Source organism: Canis lupus, chromosome X, assembly GCF_048164855.1.
Source record: "Canis lupus baileyi chromosome X, mCanLup2.hap1, whole genome shotgun sequence".
NCBI lineage: Eukaryota > Metazoa > Chordata > Mammalia > Carnivora > Canidae > Canis > Canis lupus.
In genome coordinates this window covers 12,358,293-12,381,593 of record NC_132876.1, presented here as the reverse complement: position 1 = coordinate 12,381,593, position 23,301 = coordinate 12,358,293, and the positions used below count along the sequence as shown (strand labels likewise).

General features: G+C 38.0%; 1 protein-coding gene across 3 annotated transcripts; it reads left to right on the top strand.

Annotated features, from left to right (window-relative positions):
- The first annotated feature begins 591 nt into the window (after positions 1 to 591).
- Positions 592 to 16,560, top strand: SPANXN2 (SPANX family member N2). Of its 3 annotated transcripts, none has more exons than XM_072818249.1 (4): positions 706 to 761; positions 6,618 to 6,858; positions 15,725 to 16,027; positions 16,221 to 16,560. In XM_072818249.1, exons 3-4 carry the CDS (start codon positions 15,890 to 15,892, stop codon positions 16,428 to 16,430), a joined length of 348 nt encoding a protein of 115 aa, XP_072674350.1. In that variant the 5' UTR covers positions 706 to 761; positions 6,618 to 6,858; positions 15,725 to 15,889; the 3' UTR covers positions 16,431 to 16,560. The 3 variants fall into 3 exon arrangements, with proteins under 3 accessions (XP_072674348.1, XP_072674350.1, XP_072674349.1); XM_072818248.1 differs by lacking the exon at positions 6,618 to 6,858 and adding an exon at positions 15,481 to 15,629 and having other exon boundaries at positions 709 to 761; XM_072818247.1 differs by lacking the exon at positions 6,618 to 6,858 and having other exon boundaries at positions 592 to 761.
- The last annotated feature ends 6,741 nt before the right edge of the window (positions 16,561 to 23,301 follow it).

Below are 23,301 nucleotides of genomic sequence, written 5' to 3'. Positions count from 1 at the left end.
TAGGTTGGGCCCCTAATCCAATATGGTGACCTTATAAAAAGATGCCATGTATAGAGAGGCACATTATTGAGGGAAGATAATGTGAAGAAACAATGGGAAAAGATATCCATCTATAAGTGAAGGAGAGATGACTAGAACAGATCCTTCTCTCAGAGCCTTCAGAAGGAACCAACCCTACCAGTCTAGCCTATAGACTTCTAGCCTATAGAACTGATAGAACTGTGAGAAAATCAGTTTGTTGATTAAACCACCCCGATTTTGGTAATTGTTACAGCAGCACAAGCAAACTAACACACCTGATTTATAGCATTTGCCTAATTCCATGAAGCAAATATTCCCACTATGGCTAATTTCAGCCTACCAATATACTGTCATCAAACACAAAATTATGAAGAGACATACAATCAACTCTCTCAAGCAGGTCTGTGCCAGCACCAGACACCACTGCCTGTGAGTCAGCAGATCACATCCAATCTGGGATGCCTATAAAAGCAGGGAACACATGATCCTGGGGTAAACAGAAACGGTCCACTAAAAAATAATGTTTCTATTCTTACTCATGTTGCACTCTCCAAAATCTCATGGCATTACATAAAGAAAAATGTGACTTGAAAAAGAGGAGCCAGAATAGGAGGAGCTGGAAGAGGAAGAGGAGGGGAAGTTTAGAAACAAGTAAAAGACTTACTATCTGTTCCTTTACAGAAAAATTTGCTATTCCTGGAAGTAAAGAATAGTAAGAAGCAGAGCGGCACTGTGTCAAGGTAATTCCATTTCGGGGAAAGATATTAGGAAGAATTTTGGTAGGATTTATACATAGACAAAGCAATGAGGCTATCAGGAATTGGTGTCTGTATACAAGAATGAAACTTAAGTCTGCTGACTCCTGAGATTGTGGGCACTGACGACCTGCCTTGTCATCCATTGACTTGGTTTAAACTAGTATAGAAATTATATGATTAGAAATATATATTGTTTTACCATTTTTATCTTTGACATCAATCTCTGCAAGGGAACTTGAACTGGGAAGAGGCAGAAATTCCTTCTTTTAGCTGCCCATGTAAATTGACCTGTAATTAGTGTAATTCCAGCAGCCTGTTAGATTGTTCTTTCTACCATTACCATTGTCCACAAGAGCTATGAAAGTAAAATAGGAATAGACAGACATCTATTGATACTGTTACTATCAATATTATTGCTATTTCAGGTTTATATTATTATTCTCATTATGGATTAAGTGTGCTTCAAAAATGCAAGGCTCTTCCTGCATAAATATAATTAAAAATCCTGTATATAAAAGTATATACAAAATAAAAGCCAAATAACCAGAAAAAAAGGAATGCATGTGTCATTTAAGAATTGATTAATACATAAAGATTTTTTAAGGAAACAATAAAAAAATATAAATGTCCCAATAGAAAAATGGGCAAAGATTTGGTTAGGTAACTCCTAAAATAAAATGCATATGGTCAATTAATTTAAGAAAGATTAATTTCTTAATTAATTAATTTTACTGGTGTCAATTGGATTATTTACTGACACATTACTCAATATTTTTTCCTCATTTCATTTGACACTAATGAAAGGAGAAACATTTCCATACATTCAGTAAAATGGATAAGTGGAGCTTATAATAAAACCTACTTTTTAGATTGTTGGGAGGATCAGTTAAGGTAATGCATGTGAAGTGCTTAGAATAGGGTCTGGTGCATGATAGAAGCTCAATAAATGTTAGCTCTGATGACATTACCTATTAACATGAAGAAGGTGTTCAGGGAAATGGCCTGGCAGTGGGGCAGGATGAGATAACTCAGAGGACTCTGAGAGAGAAGCTATCTGCATGGCACTGACCTTGGCATGGCCCAGCAAGAGAACATACAGAGGCATTTCAGAAGAGACAATGCCAAGGAGAGAGAAGGGTGACTCTAAGGCCATGAGTGTGCCCCTATGAATTAAAACTGGGGATGGGAAGAGTGGGCAGAAATAATGCTACTGACTTGTGCAGACCAGAGTGAAACTTTGAAGAGATTTTCCTCTCAAGAACAACCTTTGTTCTCAGAAGTAGCATCATGATATTTCTTCTGAGGATTTAAATTCTCACATTGGCCTGTCACATGCTCACACCTTGGCAAAAAGGCAATGAACTTGACATGTGCCATTCCCTGTGTAGAGACTTGCTGCAGGGCACACCTTTCCCTGAAGTAGCCTGTAATGTGTGTTTTGCTTTTGTTAATGTTTCTGTTAAGTTAGTTTAAAACAGTTAAAATTCCAGAACAAAAGCATAACTTCAGAAGCTATATTTGAAGTCTGAGACGTTTATAGTCAATTCCTATGCTGAATTTCTGAATAAAGTTGTAAGGCATAAAAATGTATTTTATTCCACTGTAGTATAATTGAAGCTTGATTACGAAAGTACATATGGTTATCTTTAAATTCAGTGTATGTGTTTCAAGTTTACAGAATGAAATTTGCAGGTTTCATAGATTTGAAAAAAGTCACACATCTGGATGGATGATATATAGTTGTGACAAAATTGCTCTTCTCTTTAATCCCTAGAGCGAAGAACATGATTTGTTCCAGCAGGGATTTTGTGGAGGTTTCGTCTTGCTTTCTTTATATTAAAAGAAACTGTGTATTGATTTCCAAGCACATCTTGACATGTTAACATCTTGTTTTATTTTTTCTTTCTTTTTTTTATTTTTTTTTTTATTTTTTCTTTAGTTATTTAAGGTCACTGATTCTGAGCAAATCTGAAAACAAAACCCTTGGGAGTGGAAGCCTTCACAATAGCACAATCTTGAATTAGCTGGGAGTAGTTTTCATTTCTAACATTGGCAGCCATATTCATTGAATCGCATTTATTCTGTTGACTTTTCAATGAATGATTTTCTTTCTGGTGGGTAAAAGAATGGCAAAGATGCACCAGTAGTTGGTTAAAATAAAGAATACCTATTAACCCAATGAACATTAGTGACTTGTATCCGTCAACAAGTTACCGGTAGAGGACAGGAGAATAAAAATGTAGCCCTTTGGAATAATTGACATTTTGGCAGCTGACAATATTCAAGCAGTGAACCATTATTGGAAGAAACTTCCAGGAAAAGTTTGACATTTAAAATAGAATTGGTAGCATATAAATATTTAAAAGATCTTTTGGAGAAATTAGAACATCTGGGGAATTTGCTTGAGATAGGGAGATCTAATTTTTGCTGACAATTATTATGTTCCAGTTACTGTGCTGGCCTTTCGTTTATTCTTGACAATATTTATATGAGGCAGGTGCTATTATCACCTCCAGCTTACAGATGAGGAAACTGAGAAGCTAATATGCTCAGGGCCATATGTTAGTAATGAAGGATCCATTGTTGGCTGGCTCCAAAGATCAGTCTGTCAGTCATTGGGATTTATTGGTCATATTTCATTCCTTCCCAGTAATTAATCATTTGCTCTGGGTTGATTTTTTTTTTCTTTTTTTTTTTTCTGGGTTGATTTTGAACCTGACAAATGAAATTTGTCAGAGGAATATAATAAATGATAGAATAATAATAGCTATCACTTAATGAGCATTTACATGTTCCAGGTGATATGCTGCACTCTTCTTTTTTTTCCATGCCTACCCCACAGGCTGTTTAATTAGCTTTATGAGATATAATTCACATACCATACAATTCACCCATTTGAAGTGCACAAGTCAGTATTTTTAAAATATAGTCAGAGCTGTGCAACTATCACTACAGTCCTTTGTAGAACATTTTCAACACCTTAAAAAGAAACTGTATATTCTTTTTTTAAAAAAAGATTTATTATTTATGAGAGACACAGAGAGAGAGAGAGAGAGAAAGGCAGAGAGAGAAGCAGGCTCCATGCAGGGAGCCTGACGTGGGACTCGATCCTGGGACTCCAGGACCTCGCCCTGGGCTGAAGGCAGCACTAAATCGCTGAGCCATCCAGGGATCCCCAAACTCTATATTCTTTAGCTATCATTTCCCAATAGCTTTTTCCCTCAGCCAGAAGCAACTGCTAATCTGCTTTGTCTGTGTAGATTTCCCTGTTCTGAGCATTTCATGTGAATAGAGTGATATACTATGTGGTCTTTTGTGACTGACTTGTGTCACTTAGCATGTTTTCAAGGTTCATCCATGTTGTAGATGGATTAGTACTTCATTCCTTGTGATGACCGAATGCTATTTAATTATGTGGATATGCCACATTTTTGTTTATCCATTCATCAGTCGATGGGCATTTGGGTTGTTTCCACTTTGAGGATTATAAATATTGCTGCTATGAACATCCATGTACAATTTTTTTGTGTGTGGACATATATTTTCATTATCTTGGGGAGACACTGTAATTAGAATTGGTGGGTCATATGGTAACTCCGTTTCACTTTTTGAGAAATTGCCAAACTCTTCCAAAACATCTGCACCATTTTACATTCTTGGTAATAGTGGGTGAGAGTTCTGATTTCTCTACATTCTCACCAATATTTACCATTATCTGAATTTTTATATTCTAGTCATTCTAGTGTGTATGTAGTACCTCTCGGTGGTTTTTATTTGCTTGGCTAATGATGTCAAGGAATGTTAATGTGCTTGTTGGTCATTTGTATATCTTCCTTGGAGAAATGTCTGTTCAGATCCTTTGCCCATTTTTATTTGGGTTATTTATCTTTTTATCATTGACTTGTAAGAGTTCTTTATATATTCTGGATAAAAATTTCTTATAGGACATATGATTTGCAAATATTTTCTCCCATTCTGTGAGGTGTTGTACTATATTCTCTAAGTGATTTATTTCATTTGATCTTTATAACAGCCTTATGAGATATTATCCCTCCTATTTTTAGAGATCAGAAAACAGGTTCAGAGTGGTTAGGTACCTAGCTTAACTCACAGGGTTAATATGGTATGATTCCCAGATTTGAGCCCCAATCTATTATTAGAAGTTCAACTAAAGCTCTCCATTCTCTTGCCTTGATGCTCATATACACTGTATGTATTTGAAGAAATAAATTGAATCTTAGGATTGCATTGGCCTGTCTATGCTTCACTCCTAGACATTCCAGTAGATAAACACTGAAAAGAAAAAAAAAAAAACACTTTGGCGATACTTCGCAAATTGATTATCTGGGGACAGTGCTGATTCCCAGAAGAAAGGGGGTAGCCACACAGCTCCCGAGGCAGGTTGAATTGATGTTCTGAGTCTGGATTTATAAGCATGGGGAATTGTTCTTTTAAAAGACATTGACAAAGAGAAACCTTTTAATGTGAGCCAGATGCAGCCATGATTTTGATTAAATGTTTGCTGGTAACCATACTTAGGTGGGAACATCTGCCCACTGATGAGCTCCCTGGAGTTTTAGCAGGTGAATTTATGTAGGAAATACAATTCCAAGTACTTCTTCCTAAAGAGAGATGCTAGGGGGGAAAAGTTCACTTTTTTTCCTTCCATTTTTTTTCACCTGCCATTTAGGAGACCTAAGGAGATGCATTCCTGTATTGGGATAATACCACTTCCCCTTGACCTCTTTGCTTCCCCAGTTTAAGCTTTGCAGCTGGCCAATGCTGGTACCTACATCTGGGCCACATGTGTGCGGGCATCTTGGGTTGTCTAAAAATAGTGCACAGCCCCATATGCCTATAATAGCAACCTGCTGACATTAGAATATGCTGCTATTTTTCATACACACCCACACTCCTGAGCACACACACTCCTTTCCTTTCAAATCTACCCTTTTAGATGTCCTTCCTAATCTATCTTTGGAAGGCTACATCATGCAGGATACATGATATTTAGAGGAAACATGTTCCTATTGGTGTTTTTGGATTCTTCTGGGTTCTAGGTCAATCTTAAGCAATCCCCTGTCAGGAGGGCTTTACTTACCTCCCAGACTGCCATGCAATGGCAAGGTTTATTTGTCTCATCACTTATACTTAAGTCACTACCTGGTATATTATCCATCATTACCTAGATTTTTATCCACATACTGTTCTACTAGACATGACAGAATTGGATTCAACTCTCTCCCCATCTTCATAAGCTCTTCTTTTCTGCCCTCTGTAACTGATAGTTGATGGTTAAGAAACTCTACAGTAGCTTCAAATTTTTCTCTCAATGTTCATCTCTGTTTTATAAGTAGAATATGGTTCTGCATTGAGGAAATCACTTCCCTGCAGTACTCTTAGGCAAACATTAGTCTCCTCATATACCCCAGGGAGTAGAGGTGGAGTAGCTGGCTGCTTTGCTCCTCATTATCACTTCTGACCATTTCTGCTCCTTTCTCCTTGGAAATCCAGACCTCATTTGTAGTTCACATTATTAAACAATATCATGTCCTTACTCCTTTCCCTTCATTCATTAGACGCTTTAGTTCTGGAGTCCCTTTTACCTCTCCACTTTTCTCACTGCCACCATTTTATCAACTTCAACATCTGTCATCTATGTGGGTATTCATCCAACAGTTTTGGCCTTGCAAATCTTTCATGTCCTTATGTCCAATGACATTTTTCTTCCATCATACTTAAGCCACTCACGTTAATGCTCATGCTGTAGACATTGCCATTCTCATAAATCGTACCAATTCTGAAATCTTTTTTTTTTTTTAATTTTTATTTATTTAGGATAGTCACACAGAGAGAGAGAGAGAGGCAGAGACACAGGCAGAGGGAGAAGCAGGCTCCATGCACCGGGAGCCCGACGTGGGATTCGATCCCGGGTCTCCAGGATCGCGCCCTGGGCCAAAGGCAGGCGCCAAACCGCTGCGCCACCCAGGGATCCCCAATTCTGAAATCTTTATTTTAAAACATACATCTCTTGAGCTACAACTGGTTGTTCTTTCTGCAAAAAATACCTCCTCCACATGTATGTATGTACACACACACACACATACACACAAATCCAGCAGTTCTTCAACTTTGAATTGCAGTCTATGAAATCTACTGTAATTTTCACCCTTCTTATTCCTCACTTCCTCATTCTTTAGCAATATAGAGTTCACATTTCATCATTATTATCACTTACTTTCATAGACCTTCATCTCCATGCCTACTGTAACACTCTAGTACATTCCTAGACAAATCACAACCCTTGTGAAATCTAGCTATCTGTCTATTCTGTTCCTATAAATGAGTGATGAATGTTGTAGAAATTTACAAGACTGAGCTAACTCATACCACCTTAAATTCTTGACCACAAATCTCAAATCAGCAATCCTTCCATATCATGTGCCCATTTCCATTTTTTCAAAATAAATACTCAACATCTTATCCTCTTCTTAGTTCTTAAACACCCCAGACTAGCTCCTATCATTTTATGACCTTGCCTCATCCTTCATTGAGAAAAATGAAGAATCAACGGAGAATTCCCTTAAATCTTTCCCACCAAATCCATCATCTTACCTGCATTGGTAATCATTTCCTTCTTTTCTGTACAGTATATAAACATCACCTCTTCTCATGTAAAGTGAACCCTTCTACTTTTACTATGTATCCTATCTACCATTGCTCTAAATACTCCATTAGTGTTCTCAATATTTTTTCTTTGACAACTATTGCCTTGATCTTTTATATTATCAATTTTATTGAATCATTCACATCAGCATACAGATGTGCTCTAAAATATACCCTTTTAAAAATATATTCTCTTGATACCAAATTGCCCTCTGACTATGGTCCCAGTTTCTCCTCTCCTTGGCACCAATCCTTGCAAAAGAAATTGCCTATTTACCACCCACATCCCCACCTCACAAGATCTCCTTAATACACACTATTGAGGTTTATATTAAATATTTTCCATTATTTTAATATCCTTTTTAAAAAGATACCAATTACCTCCATATTACTAAGTTCAGTAGCCTTTGTCCCCATCTTACCTATGAAAAATATTTAATAAAGTTGACTATTTTTTCCTTCTTATACATGATCAGCCCTTTGATTTTGTAATGCTCATTTTACCTGCCCCCCCATTGTTTTCAATTGTTTTGGTCATATACTCAGAAGTGGAATTGCTAGGTGATACGGCAAGTCTATGTTTAACTTGTTGAGGAACTGCCAAACTGTTTTCCAGAGGCAACACCATTTTATGTTCCCACTGTAAGTGTATGAGGGTCTTAATTTCTTCACCTCCTTGCCAATACTTGGTATTTTCTGTTTATTTATTATTGTCATTGAGGCACAATTGATATACAACATTATATTACTTTCAGATCCACAATATACAGTGATTCAGCATTTATATACATTGCAAAATGGTCAAAACAATAAGTCTGTTATTATTACCATCTGTTACCATCTGTTACCTTACAAAGTTAATACAATATTTTTTAGAAGATTTTATTTATTTATTCATGAGACACACAGAGAGAGGCAGAGACATAGACAGAGGGAGAAGCGGGCTTCATGCAGGGAGCCTGATGCAGGACTCAATACCTGGACCTCAGGATCATGTCCTGAGCAGAAGGCAGATAGTCAACCCCTGAGCCACCCAGGCATCCCAATACAGTATCATTATCTATATTCTCCATACTATACATTATATCCCCATGACTTATTTATCTTATAACTGAAAGTTTGTACTTCTTAACCCATTTTGCCCTCCCACATCCCATCTCACCCTGGCAACAAACTAATCTGTTCTTTGTATCTCTGAGTCTAAGTTTTATCTTGTTTTTAGATTCCATATAAAAGTGAAAATATTCAGTGTTTGTCATTTTCTGTCTAACTTATTTCACTTAGCATGATACCCTCAATGTTCATCTATGTTGTTGCAAATAGTAAGATTTTTTTATCGCTGAATAGTATTCCATTGTTTATGTATATATACTACATCTTTTTTTATCCATTCATCTGTCAGTGGACACTTAGGTTGTTTCCATATCTTGGCTACTGTAAGAAATGCTGCAGTGAACATAAAGATGCATAGATCTTTTTGAATTAGTGTTTTTGTTTTATTCGGATACACAGTAGTGGAATTAATGGATCATATGGTAGTTCTATTTTAAATTTTGTTGAGGAAACTCCATGCTCTTTTCCATAGTGGCTGCATCAATTTACATTTGCATCAACAGCACACAAAGATTCTTTTTTCTCTACATCCTCACCAACACTTACTGTTTCTTGCCTTTTTCATAATAGCTATTTTAACAGGCATAAGCCATTTTAACAGGCAATGATAGCTCATTGTGATTTTGATTTGCGTTTCCCTCATGATTGGTGATGTTGAACATCTTTTCATGTGCCTGTTGGCCATCTATATGTCTTCTTTGGGAAAATGTCTATTCAGATCCTCTGCCATTTTTTAATTGGATTGTTTGTTTTTATGTTATTGAGTTGTTTGAGTTAATTATGTATTTTTTCAGAGCACATTTTACCTTTATTTTATTTTTTATTTTTAAATGTTAATTCCAGTGTAGTTAACATACAATGTTATATTCGTTCAGGTGTACAATATAGAATATAACAATTCTTTTTTTATTTTTATTTTTTAATTTATTTTTTTGTATATTTATATTGGAGTTTGATTTTCCAACATATAGTATAACACCCAGTGCTCATCCCATCAAGTGCCCCCCTCAGCGCCTGTCACCCAGTCACTCCATCCCCCCACCCACCTCCCCCTTCCACAACCCCTTGTTCGTTTCCCAGAGTTAGGGGTCTCTCATGTTCTGTCAGCCTCTCTGATTTATAAGTTTTGGATGTTAACCTCTTGTTGGATATATGATTTGCAAATACCTTCTCCAAAATTAGTATGTTTCCTTTTCTTTTGTTGATGGTTTCCTTAGCTGAGCAGTAGTCCCATTTGTTTCCTTTTTCTTTTGTTTCCCTTGCCTTTGGAATCAGATCCAAGAAAACATGGTTAAGGCTGATGTTAAGGAGCTTTCCCTCTATGTTTTCTTCTAGGGGTTTTATGGTTTTGGGTTTTTCATTCAAGTCTTTAATCCATTTTTAGTTAATTTTTATACATGCTGTAAGATAGTCATCTAGTTTTATTCTTTTGCATGTAGCTATCCAGTTTTCCCAATATCATTTATTAAAGAGACCATCTTTTCCCATTGCATATTCTTGCCTCCTTATTGTTGACCATACATGCATGGGTTTATTTCTGGGCTCTTTATTCTGTTCCATTGATCAATGTGTCTGTTTTTGTCAATACTGTATGGTTTTGATTACTATAGGTGTGTAGTATATTTGAAATCAGGGAACATACCGCTGGCTTTGTTCTTCTTTCTCAAGATTGTTTTGCTATTTAGGATCCTTTGTGTTACATACATATTTTAGAATTATTTGTCCTAGTTCTATAAAAAATGCCATTGAAATTTTGATAGGAATTGCATGGAATCTGTAAATTACTTTTATTTTTTGTGGTTTCTTCTATGACCAGTAGTTAGTCAATAACATGTTGTTTAGTCTCTACATATTTGTAGTTTTTCAGTGTTCTTTTATTTCTGTATTTTACCATCATAGTAGGAAAAGATGCTTGATATCATTTCAATTTTCTTGAATTTATTAGACTTATTTTGTTACCTAACATATGATCACCCTGGAGAATGTTCTTTGTGAAGAATGTGTATTCTATTGCTTTCAGATGGAATGTTTTGTATATATCTATTAAATCCATCTGATCTAATGTGTTGTTTAAGGCTGATATTTTCTTATTGATTTTCTGTCTGGATGATCTAGCCATTGATGTAAGTGGGATGTAAAATCCCCTACTATTATTATATTGCCATCAATTTCTCCTTTAAGTCTGTTAATATTTACTTTATATATTTTTGCTGGGTACATATATGTTTATAAATATTATGTCTTTTTGTTGAATTGGCTCCTTTATCATTATGTAGTGCCCTCCTCTGTCTTTTATTACAGTCTTTAAAGTCTCTTTTGTTTGATATGTGTATAGCTGCACCATATTTATTTTCATTCCCATGTATGTTGAACATCTTTTTCAATCCCTTCACTTTCAGTCTGCATGTATCCTTATTTCTGAAATGAGGTTTTTGGTAGTATATAGATGTGTCTTCCTTTTTAAATCCATTCAGTCACTCTATGACTTTAGACTGGAGAATTTAGCTGCAGGCTAAGTAAATAAGTCTTTTTCATAGGAGACTGGAATTATCTTTCAGTCTGCTGTCTATGCAATGCCCTGGGTGTAATGGCCTGCCAAGATCTATCTTTCCAATTGTTACAGTCTCATGCATCTCTGGAATACCAGTTCTATTGGCCACAGGTCCAGACAATCAAGGGGTGTCCTCTGGGTGGATTGTGTGCACTTATTGGCTTTAGCATGGCAACTGGAAAATGTTGGAAGTAGGGAATGCTCACTGGCTTCAGAATGGTAGTGGGACAATATTTTGACTCTACCTTCCCACAGGCTTCAGCAATGTACTGGGAGAGTCACTTGTCGATGGACATGTGCCAGCTTTAGTCTGAGAGCAGGAGAATGCCATGACCTCTCATTCTTGCTGGTCCCAGCTAGGGAGTGGAGGACTGTCACAACAACCTACATTCACAGACTTTAGGTACAGAGTGGAGAACTCCATGGCTGTTTGTGCTACACTGCCCCAGCCAGGGAGCAGGGGAGCATTGCAATCACTCACACTCTCCAGCCTCAACAAGTGCTGGGACTGCTTGCCCATCCCAGTCACAGCAACATAGTGGGAGGGTGCTGTGTTTGAGCTTACCTGCCTGTGCTAGCAGGCTGTGTGGAGGGTGCCTCAATGGCATCCACCAGCATCCCTGCCTCCAGGGAACATCTTAACTCTATCCCTTGTCCCTCCAGCAGATGCCCCCAAATCAACATATGAATCTCCCTCATATATAGTCTAGGTACTTTTCAAACTGCTGTTTTTTTTCCCCCCTGTGTCTCAGAGTAAGTGAAACTGCATATGAGCCATCCAAGAGGGAATCTGTTTCCTATAGCACTTTGGGCCCCTGGATGTCAGCCCCATTGGTTTTTCAAGTCAGATGTTCTGAGGACTCATCTTTCTGGTGCAGATCCCAGGGACTAGGGTGCCCTATGTAGGGCATCAGCCCTTCATTCATTCTGGAGAAGCACTTGTCTGGTGAGATCCCTCTCTATTGTGTGTAACCATGCAGAGGCGGGTGGGCTTGTGTGTGAGGGGAGGGAAGACTGTGCCTTGCCTCTCCTACCTGTTTAAATGTGGTCCTTTTATCTTTTGTTGTGGAGAGAAGTTAATCTAGTTTTCAGATCCTTTCAGAGGGAAATGATCCATATGTAGCTATAAATTTGGTGTGTGCATGGAAGGAAGAAAGTTCAAGATCTTATACTGCCATCTTGGACCTCTTCAATTAAAAAAAAAAAAATATATATATATATAGTCTTCCTAGTGGGTGTGAAGTGGTATCCCATCATGGTTTTGATTTGCATTTCCCTAATGACTGACATTGAGCGTATTTTCATATGTTTGTTGGCTATCTGTATATCTTCATTGGGAAAATGTCTATTCAAGTCCTTTATCTAATTTTTAATCGGGTAATTTGTATTTTTGTTGTAAGAGTTCTTTTTGTATTCCGGATGACTGATCTTTATCAAATATATGATTTGCAAATATTTTTCTTTTTCTCTAGTGTGCATTTTCACTTTCTTGCTAGTATTTTTTTGCAGGAGAAAACACTTCTAAAATTTTTATATAGTCCAATTTACTCTTTCTTGCTTGCTTGTGCTTTTGGTGTCATATCTAACAAACCATTGCTTAACAAACTTCTATTTGTTTCCAATCTCCATAACTAACCAGAAGAGCTCAAATACATTCATTCAATAGATATACTTGTGACCACTTACTACTATGTGCTAGGCCCTACCCTAGATACTGGAGATTGTGATGTAACAGGATAGTGGAGACAGAAATTGCTAGCTAATCTCTCAGTTCAAGTTCTCTTCTTCTTTGTGCAATTAGGTGTGGCTATGTGAGTTTTTGGCAATGAAATGTAGGTAGGAGTAATGCATGTCTCTTTTGATCCTGGTCCATAAATATTCCCATGTGCCCTCTTTCATGTTCTTTTCTACTTCTGCAAATGGAATGGAGATGGCCTTAGGAGTCCCAGCAGAGCTGACAATAAGTGCTATTTTGCCACTTACCTCAATAGAGTTGTGATGAGTTTTAAATATGGATATGAATATTTAGCATAATTCCTACATAGAGTTAATGGTCAATAAACCTTAGTTTCTATAATTATTACAGTCTTTGGATGCCACAGTAATCAGCTGGGATGGCGAAAATATAAGAAACCCTACATAATTCAGCAGATAGTGCAATTAGGTCTGCTATCCTATAGATTGTCAGGCTTGCTGATGTTAGCAGTCTCTTCTCTTATACAGCTTCTCTGTTAATGAACCAGGATAATTCTAAGCCACCTTAAATAATATTTAAAGAACCATAATTTGGAAAATACTAATGCAGTGAAAAGCAGCTTAAACTAAAAACAATATGAGAAGCTTGGTTATAGTGGTTATGAGAATTCTAAATTGTGGTAGAACATCTTTCATTTGCACAGCACTGTTTTGTAAAAAAGTCCTGGAACTTTCTCTTCTTCTACTTAAGTATATTTGATAAGAAAGCCCTGGTACTTTCTCCTGTGGGGCCAGGAGGAAGTTTAGACTATTCAAGCCCTGACCTCTGTGTGGGAACACTTAGTCCAGCTTCATTCATTTGCCACCATAAAAACCAAACCAGTCTCTTTTTTCTGCCCTCTCAAGCCATTCTTGAACCTGTTTGAGAGCCTGCCTTGCTCTCTCCAGAAAGTCTCATTATGTAAGTAACAAGCTTTCTCATACTCTCTTGGTGAATGTGCCCTTAGTCTTGACATCCAACTAAATTTGGGGTAAAGGACCCATTCTGTCTCTGTGGAGTGATCACAGTAATTGGCCCTGTAAGCCGGACACCAGGGTACTTTCCACCACCACCAGGGGTCTTTATTCTCTTGCTTTGGCTTCCTAACTGGGTCTGCTGCATGCTGGTGAGCATGCACTCTTAGCTACTGCCCACTGGCTGACTTGTACTTTGAACTGTGATCTTTTGTACTACATTTGTGGATTCTACTGAGAGTGTGCTGAAGATTTGATCAATATAAGTCAGTTTAGCAAATTGGCATATAGTGACAAGATTGGATTGGAGCCTTCCTTAAAGCAGTCATAGATTATGTGTCTCATCTTGGACCTATATGTGAGTTTTAAATCATGTGTCTCAATTACAAAGTACTATGTGACTGGCACTAAGCTCAAGTGAATGACTCTTACCTTATAAATATTGGTTGTGTCTCAACCAGGTGTTGAGACTGATGGTCTGTTTAATATATAGGCTCATTGGGCGGGGGAAGAATGGTTGCTATGTGGGATGCTGAGTCACAATTCTAAAAGCAGACTATTCACTAGGACCTTACAAAATGTTTCTGCTGCTGTTTATACCTCTCTCTCTCTCTCTCTCTCTCTCTCTCACACACACACACACACACACACACACACACACACACACACGAGATACTGATCCTCAGGGTTCTATAGAGAAATATCTATGGCACTCCTATAACAAAGCCAAAGGATTAACTCTACCATTGCCATGGAGGTTCATAACCCTGATGATACTGATTTGATTTGGGGTTTTCCAGAAGAAAAACTTATAAATATGAGCCAGGCAGAAAAGAACCCACTGAAGTATATCCAGCAACCCCCCCCCACACACACACACACCCTGGAAAAGTTGCCTGGTAGAGCCAAGTGTTGGAGGGAAGTGTGATAATTCATGTCTCTACTGAGACTTAAATATGGGCCCATTAGCTCAGAGGGGCTTTAAGTAAGACATCTAAAATGTTAGGCAATGTATATGTGGTATATTATATATATTATTCAGCCATGAAAAAAGAGGAAGTCCCACCTTTTGTGATATGAATAGACTTGAGGGGGTATTATGCTAAGTGAAATAAACCAGACAGAGGACAAATAGGCATGGTATCACTTATCACTTACCCCCACCAAAAAAAGTCTAACTCATAGAAATAGAGAATGGAAGAGATTACCAAGGCCTGAGGAGTAAAGGAAATAGGGAAAGGTTGGGGAAAAGGTGCAAACCTTCAGCTATAAGATTAATAGTGTCTGATTAATAGTGTCTAATGTAAGAAAACACAAAGCCAAAACAAACAAAAAACACCGCTAAGCTGTCAAGATCCTCAAAAACAAGTAGTCTAAAACCTGTCACAGCCAAGAGGAGCCTAAAAAGTTAACTAAATTTACTGTGGTATCCTATATGGCAGAAAAAGGACATTACGTAAAAACTAAGGGAATCTGAATAAGGACCAGACTTCAGTTAATAATAGTTTGTTTCATTGTTGGTTCACTAAGTTTAACGAAAGTATCATACTAATATAAGACATTAATAAATAAGGGAAATTGGGCATGGGATATTTATGTATGATTTTCACAGTTTTTCTGTATACTTAAAACTGTTCTAAAATTAAAAGTTTATTTAAAAAGCACAAAATACCAGGTACTGTTGAGCGCTAGGAGATGACAGAATGGACCAATGAATGGGAGTGGCCATGGGGAATGGCTTGAAGGAATCACCTTCTCCCTGCCATGTGTACCACAAGAATTGAACCAGGGTCGATGAGAATGAATAACAGGTCAGTTTGAGAGGGCTCTTTAGGAAGTGCTGAGAAAGCTCCCCCTTTCTCTAACCAGAGCATCTGAGCTCCTCTGCTTTCTTCCCCTCCTCCAGTGGCTGTGCACAGGTGGTGCTTTGTGATGCCAAACACCCCAGGGCTACCATTGGCTGGAGGAATTTCCTGCTGACCAATCAAAGCTAAAGGGCGTGGCTCCCCATTGTCCCTGGAGGGTATATAAAGGGCTCAGGGGCCCTGGAGAGGGCCAGTGTTGCTACAACATGGCGGAGGTTATTGAGGCAGTGCTGGGGTCTAATTCAGATGCTGAAAACAAAACCGAAATCGCAGATGTGAGAAAAGTTCCAGAAATCAAAGAGAGGAAGACCCCTTGTCAATCGAAGGACAAAGAACGTGAGAAGGTCAGATTACCCTACTCATGTACCTCCTCTTTTTCTCCTTCGATACCCTACCCAAGACCCCTATCCTGCCCTTGTCTAGCACAAAACCCCTTCTTAGGATGCGCCCATTCTTTTAAAGTCCCCCTTCCCAATTATTTTCCATTGCCTTCCCCAAAACCAATGTCTTTCCGGGCTCACTTTGTTTTCCTTCCAGCTGCGGAAGATACTTGCAAAAGTTAAATCGGCCCTTCAGGACAATGTAGAAAAGCGTAAGAAAGGAAGGAAATCGACCATACTGGTCTGTTACCGCAGACACAGCAAAGTGAAGACTGAAAATCAGCTGAAGATGAAGACGGAAGAAGAAAGCCTGTCCCCACTCCGGGCAACACCCTATGCCTGCCAGGGGCCAAAGATCTCAAAGTAGCTGTTACCTCCCCAGAAAAAGCACTGGAGAGATGGATGCTTAGGTAGAGATCAAAATTTTCATGGTGGTCACCTGTGAGGAGACCAATGAAGTGCACGGATATTGATTAAAACAACAAGTTGCAAATGGAGATGTGTGTCTGTGTCTTTGTGTTCTCTGATGGTGAGAGGGGAAAGGAAAGGGGCAAGTGTATGAGATGGGAGGGAGGTGGAATCCTTGAAGTTTGGGGCCCAGACCAGCCGGTCCATAGTTAGCTGGAAATTGGGAACGAAGACTAGATGAGAACTGCAGACTGAAGATAAGTTTCCTCTAACACATTATCCCACTAGAGAGTGAGAAAAAGACTTGATGTTTCTGTGTGTTCCAGGTTAGGGGGTTCCAGATAGGGAGATGGGTGATATATGGGGGGTGGCAGTGTGTAATAATGAATCTGATTATTTCTAGAGAGTTTGAGTGGGGGTGTGGAGGGGGAGAGGGAGAGAGAAACTTAAGCAGATACACTGATCACAGAGGCCAATGCGGGGCTTAATCCTACAACCCTGAGGTCATGACCTGAACCCAAACCAAGAGCTTATCAATTTGAAAAAATACAACCCTATGGACCTTCATCCCTAGTGAAAATAACACCTTCTACCCCTGATTTTATTTAAAAGGCCCAATCTAAATGAAAACAGGGACTTGAAAGATTGAAACCCATTATGTAAGACCTATTTAGACAAGGTGTAATTATCCCCACTGTTTCTGCATTTAACAGTCAAATTGGACTCTGTTTTTAGACCTGGGAAATATGAATGGTGCCTCAGTGTGAATTTTCATGCCCTTAATGTCATGGCCCCACCCATTAGAACTTCATATCTTAGTATTATTGAAATTACTGATTCCATCCAATAAGTAACTGATACTTTGAAGGCACAGCAAGGTATTTGGTTAACATGTTGTATTCAGTGCCTATTTCAGCAGTCTCTCAGCTATAGTTAACCTTCACCTTGAAAGGGACACACTGTACCTTTACCTGGGTAGCGGATGGGATACTTCTCCCATTCCTATCATCTCACATAATCTTTGCCCGCAATATCTTAATATCTTGCAGGCAATATCTTAATACCTTAATCTAGCTTTTCCCATATGTACAGGTATGACATCACACTAATGACATCCTTTGAGGAGATGATTGTGACATGCCTATTCATGTCATAGGCATTCATGACATGCCTATTCACTGTCACAAAGGAACTTATAAAAGAGGATGACCCATTACTCCCATGCACCGTACAGGACCCTACCACCTCAGTTAAGTTCTTGAAAATTACGTGGTAAGCTAAGGACTGCTCCAGTCCTGTTGGTGTGAAGAGACACCTTTTAGCCTTCTTAATACCTTCTAATAGCCTTCTTAATTGTTAAAATAAGCCTAAAATCTTTTAGACATTTTTTTGGACTCTGGGGGCAATATTCCTCATAATACAAATTTTACTTAAGTCCATTTGTTCCCTTACTTGCAAATAGGCCTACCTTGAATGAGGTGCCCTGAAATAAAAGGCCTAAGAATCTTTCTAAATTGATTTGGAACTGGCGCTCCTATTAGGCCCCCCCAGAGACTCCTTTACTGTAGAGGTTTTAACCTCCTGTAATATTTCTTGGAGTCCCTAGAATATCCATAATGTCCATTAGTTGCCCATGCACTTCTGATACTAGGAACTCCCCTCTTTGGCCCAATGCTATATGCCATTAGTATGGCACATACTGTACTTTCCTAGAAATATAGGCTTTCTCAAGTCCTGAAGCTGTGACTCTCCATATCCAGCTGCTCATTATGACTTTGATTATGACAGCAGCACTCTGCAAGCTCAGCATGGCCAATGAGGCCTCCTTGCTCCAGGATGAAGCCCAAGCAGGGCTTTCTGTATAACCCACCAACTGGAGAGGGAAACTTCCCCTGCACTCAATCTTTTGCCAGATGCCATAGTGCTAGAAGAGGTTATCTGTCTCTTAGAACTTTTGAATACCTGGGTATCTCCTTAGGATCAACAGAGAGAATGCCAAAAGGAGTTAATTCACTTAATCAATGATATTATCACTGTCACACTTAATGGAGCTTGCTTCAGAGCTGCTGCTTTTCATCCCTTAATCAGGAAGTTTCTGATAAAAGACAGGACCCAAGGGTTAGCTCAATTGGCTAAACTTTAGGCAGTCATCTTAGCACTGGATGTCTTGGCCAACAATTGGTCTCATCCGCACATTTTTTACAGATCTTTGGGCCACTGCCAATGGTCTGACCATCTGTTCTGGCCAATGCAAACAATTCCTTACACAGGGTTGCCTTACATAGGGTAGAGACCTCTTGGAATGTCTTGCCTCACCTAAAATATCTAAAATATAAATTAAGGTCACATATTTCTCCTCACCTATTAAAGACACAATACAAGGTCTCACCATGTCACTGCTTATCATCCTCAGAGTTCTACACATTGATAGTGACCAAGGCATTCATTTCAATTCTCAGAATACACAATGCTGGGCTCTTGAACAAAATATTCAATGGAGCATTTACCTCTCCTACTGGTATCAGGCTACAGGTGCCATAATAGCTTGAATAAACAAGTCCAAATTAAGCTAAATATACCATGAAATATTTTTGTTATCAAACATTAGGGATGAATTGAAGTAGAGTTTAACTCCATTTTTTTCAGGTTTATTGAAGTAAAATAAACAAATACTGCATATATTTAAGGGGTACAGCTTAATGTTTTGATATATATGTATATTGTGAAATAATCACAACCATCTAATTATTCATCACTTCACATATTTACCGTTTTTTTTTGTTTTACTCTATTTTTGATGCATAACTCATTATGTAAGTAATAATCTTTTTGTACCCTCTTGGTCCATGTGTGGCATCATTAGTCTTGAAACTTGAACTAAATTTTGATTGGGGGGTATACCTCCTACTTCTGCAAGGTGACAACAAGCTTACATACTCCACAGAAATTCAATGCCATAGATGGAGAGAGAGAAGGAGAGAGATTAGTTAGGCATGTATGTAGGTATGGTACTTTAAGAAAGATACCAGTATTTCAGGAAAAAATATATCCTGAGTGCCTAGTATGTATCAGACAGTGTTCTAGGACCTGGGCTTACCATGAAGAACATAAGGTCTATAGTTCCTGCTGTCACGTAATCACATTTATATGAATGAAGAGATAGTTAAGAGTGTTGCTGTGGAGCAGAGGATAGCTGCTTCAGCCAGCGGATGTGGGGAAATCTCTGAGGAGTTGAGATTTGAACTGAGACCTAAATAATGAGATAGAGTAAGCTGTGTGAAGACTTGAAAGAAGAGCATTTTTGTAGAAAGAACAGCAAGTAGCAATGTCATGAGGTAAGAACAAAAACAATGCGTTAAGGAGTAGCAAAAGGGTGAGTGTGACTGGAGTACAGAGACAGGGGCAGGGTGAAGGTGATGACTGAAACCAGAAGCTGGCAGAGATGAGGCTGCACCGGAAACAGGGACTTGCAAGGTGAGAACTTGCATTTTATTTTATGTGCAGTAGAAAGCTACTGGATGGTTTGATACAAGTGATGTAGTCTGAGTTATGTTTAAAGAGTTCACTGGTGTGCCTGCCTTCAGCCCAGGGAGTGGTCCTGGAGTTCCAGGATCAAGTCCCACATCGGGCCCCCTGCATGGAGCCTGCCTCTCTCTCTGCCTATGTCTCTGCCTCTCTCTGTGTGTGTTTCTCGTGAATAAATAAATACAATCTTTTAAAAAAAATAAAAAATAAAAAATAAAAAGTTCACTGGATGTTGTAGATTGTGTAGGACCAGAGAGGTGATATTGTGTTGCAGCAGTACAGGGGTGAGGTGATGGTGGCTGGGACTAGGGTTGTAGCAGGGGGAACACAACTTAGTGTTGAGTAGAACAGTTTTGAGCATGTGATTTGCAGTCCAACCTCCATATACAGATTTACCACCTAAAAGCTATTTGACCTCAAGTAAGTTTCTTAGCATGTCTAAGGTTAGGTTCCTTACCTGTAAAATGGAAATAATATGTGTCTGTGTCTTAGAGTCATTCTTGGATTGAATGAGGTAATTTATGTGAAATGCTTGACATTATAATTAGACTCATAATAAGCATTTGATTAAGTGGGTTCTGTTATTATCATCAATAATATACATAAATAAGTAGACAAATAAGTAAATAAATAAATATTCCTTCTTGTTTCTTCCCACACCCCCACTCCCCAAGAGCTAATATGTCTTGTGTGAGCTGCTGTTAACCCATGACTACCAAACAGTTGTTTGATTTTTCTTGAAGACACGAGTATTTTGGGGCATCTTCTCACAACAGTGAGTCATTCTGGTACCTTTAGATACTTCACAATAAATGTCTGTATATGGCTTACGATTAATTTATATAATGAAGTGGCAGTGAGTGATAGCTGATCTTTAAAATTCCCTCTTTCTATCTAATGAATCATCACTTGACAATCTATCCTCTTCTCTCCAACTTCCTTCCATAATCCTTAATGAACAGCAACCCGTTTCACTCCTAACTGCAAACATAACCTTCTGCGTTTAGTCGGGTTGCTTTGGCAGTTGCTTCTTTCCATTAAATGCAGCTTTGAGTTTTTCTTCCCTCAGAAAACTCTGTTTGCATTTTTCTTTTTATATATATATATCAAAGTACATTTTATTTTATTTTATTTTATTTTTTTAATTTATTTTTTATTGGTGTTCAATTTGCCAACATATAGAGTAACACCCAGTGCTCATCCCATCAAGTGCCCCCCTCAGTGCCCGTCACACAGTCACCCCCACCCCCCGCCCACCTCCCCTTCCACCACCCCTACTTCATTTCCCAGAGTTAGGAGCCTCTCATGTTCTGTCTCCCTTTCTCACATTTCCCACTCATTTTTTTTCTCCTTTTGTTTGCATTTTTCAAAGGTTCTCATTTTATTACCTCCTGATCAGAACTCTCTTCCACACTTCCTTGTTCCCTTGATGCTTTTATTTTCTTTTTATGGTCTCTGATATTTCCCCATCTTTGAGCATTATCATCATTTAAGACTAAGATTCATAAGCTGTTTACTGCTTCCTCCACATCCTTGGTGCAAATGAAATAGGACAAGATGTTGTTTCCTTCTTTGAAGGGGTTGCTTTCCCCTCCCCACCTTGGGCTGGTAAGTGATTAAACCTTATTCATTCTTCAAGGCTAATTTCAAATGGTGATTCCCCTCTGAAGCCTCTTTACCACCAAAGCCAAGCAGAGTTAGTTGCTCCTGTTATCCTACAAATACTTTAAAGCAATTGCCACATTGTATGAGAATTATTCATTTACATATTTATCTCCCCTGATATGCAATATGCAACAGCGAGGAACATATTTTATCCATCTGTATAATCCCAATTTCCCTAACACACCTAACACAATATCATGGTGACTGCTTAATGCATTCATAAACAACTGAAGGAGTAAACAAGTCATTGTACATACCGGATCGGTTCCTTAATCTGCTCTGTAATATTTGCTTAGAAAATGTTAAACTTAAAGTCATTTAAAAATTTTCTTACTAGAAATTCGAAATATCAGGAACCAAGTTTAGAAAACCCATAATCCCTAAAACTTAAAACACCCTGCAATAAGCACAATTTTGGCAACTATCTTTCTGTGCATGGCTCTACACTGATTTAAACACATGTCCATTTACATAAGTAAAATAACTTTATATTTTTTTAATACTGAGAAAACCTTTAACTCTATATAATTCTTGCATTGCATATAATTTTTGCATTTCACTACCCTCTCCTTCACTGGATAATGAGTACTAAAAGCTTGCTGTGCTCTTTTCCATATCTTTCTCCATGTTCATACAATAATGTAACATATATACATATACATACAAATGAGTAGGGCACCAGTTACTCTTTACCACATCTTGTTTTATGTAATTGGAAACATTTCACAGAAATTTTTCCACATCATCTGTATGGACATAACACACTTTTTAAAGTAGATATGTGAAGTGTGATGGTTTGAATGACAGACAAATTATTAAACCATTCCTCTATCGAGGCCATTCAAGGTGATTCCAGGTTTTGGCCACCACAATGTTACAATTAATCTGAGTGTGTGTGTGTGTGTGTGTATTTTGTTTATATTCATCATTGTATATTTTTGCTTTTATTTCCATGGAATAGGGCCTCAGAAATGGAATTGCTAAATTAAAGTTTATGTGAATTCTTAATTTTAATAGATGTTACCAGATTGAATTCCAAATGCCTTTACTACTTCACATACCCCTCGGCAGATGTATGAGATAACATGTTAACTTCCACCACCCTCCAGCACTATGTGGTAACATATTTAATGGCCCTAAAGTGATATTTCTTTGTTATTTTAATTTCAGCATCCTTGTTAGTGAGGTTGAGTAACTTCACTTGTTCAGTGGCAACATGGATTTCTTCGTCTGTGAATCTTTATACTTTTTAACCACTTTCAATTCAGGTGTTTGTCTTTTTTTTATTAAAGTGTAGGAAATTTTTATATGTTAGATATGAACCCTTTATTTGTAATATCTACTGCAAATATATTTTTCTCTCTTATTTGTCTTTCTGTTTTACCTTTATTTTTGCCATACGATTGTCTTTTAAGTTTGAGGTACTCAAATATGTCAAAGCTTCCTCTATAGTGTCTGGGTTTCCTAACTTGAATAAAAAGGTTTCTTGACTCTTAGACTATACCTAAGCTTTCAAAATATCTATATTAATTTTATTTTTTAAATGTTACATATTTTTATTAGTTTCAGAGGTAGAATTTAGTGATTCATCAGTTGCATATAACACCCAGTGCTCATCACATCACATGCACTCTTTAATG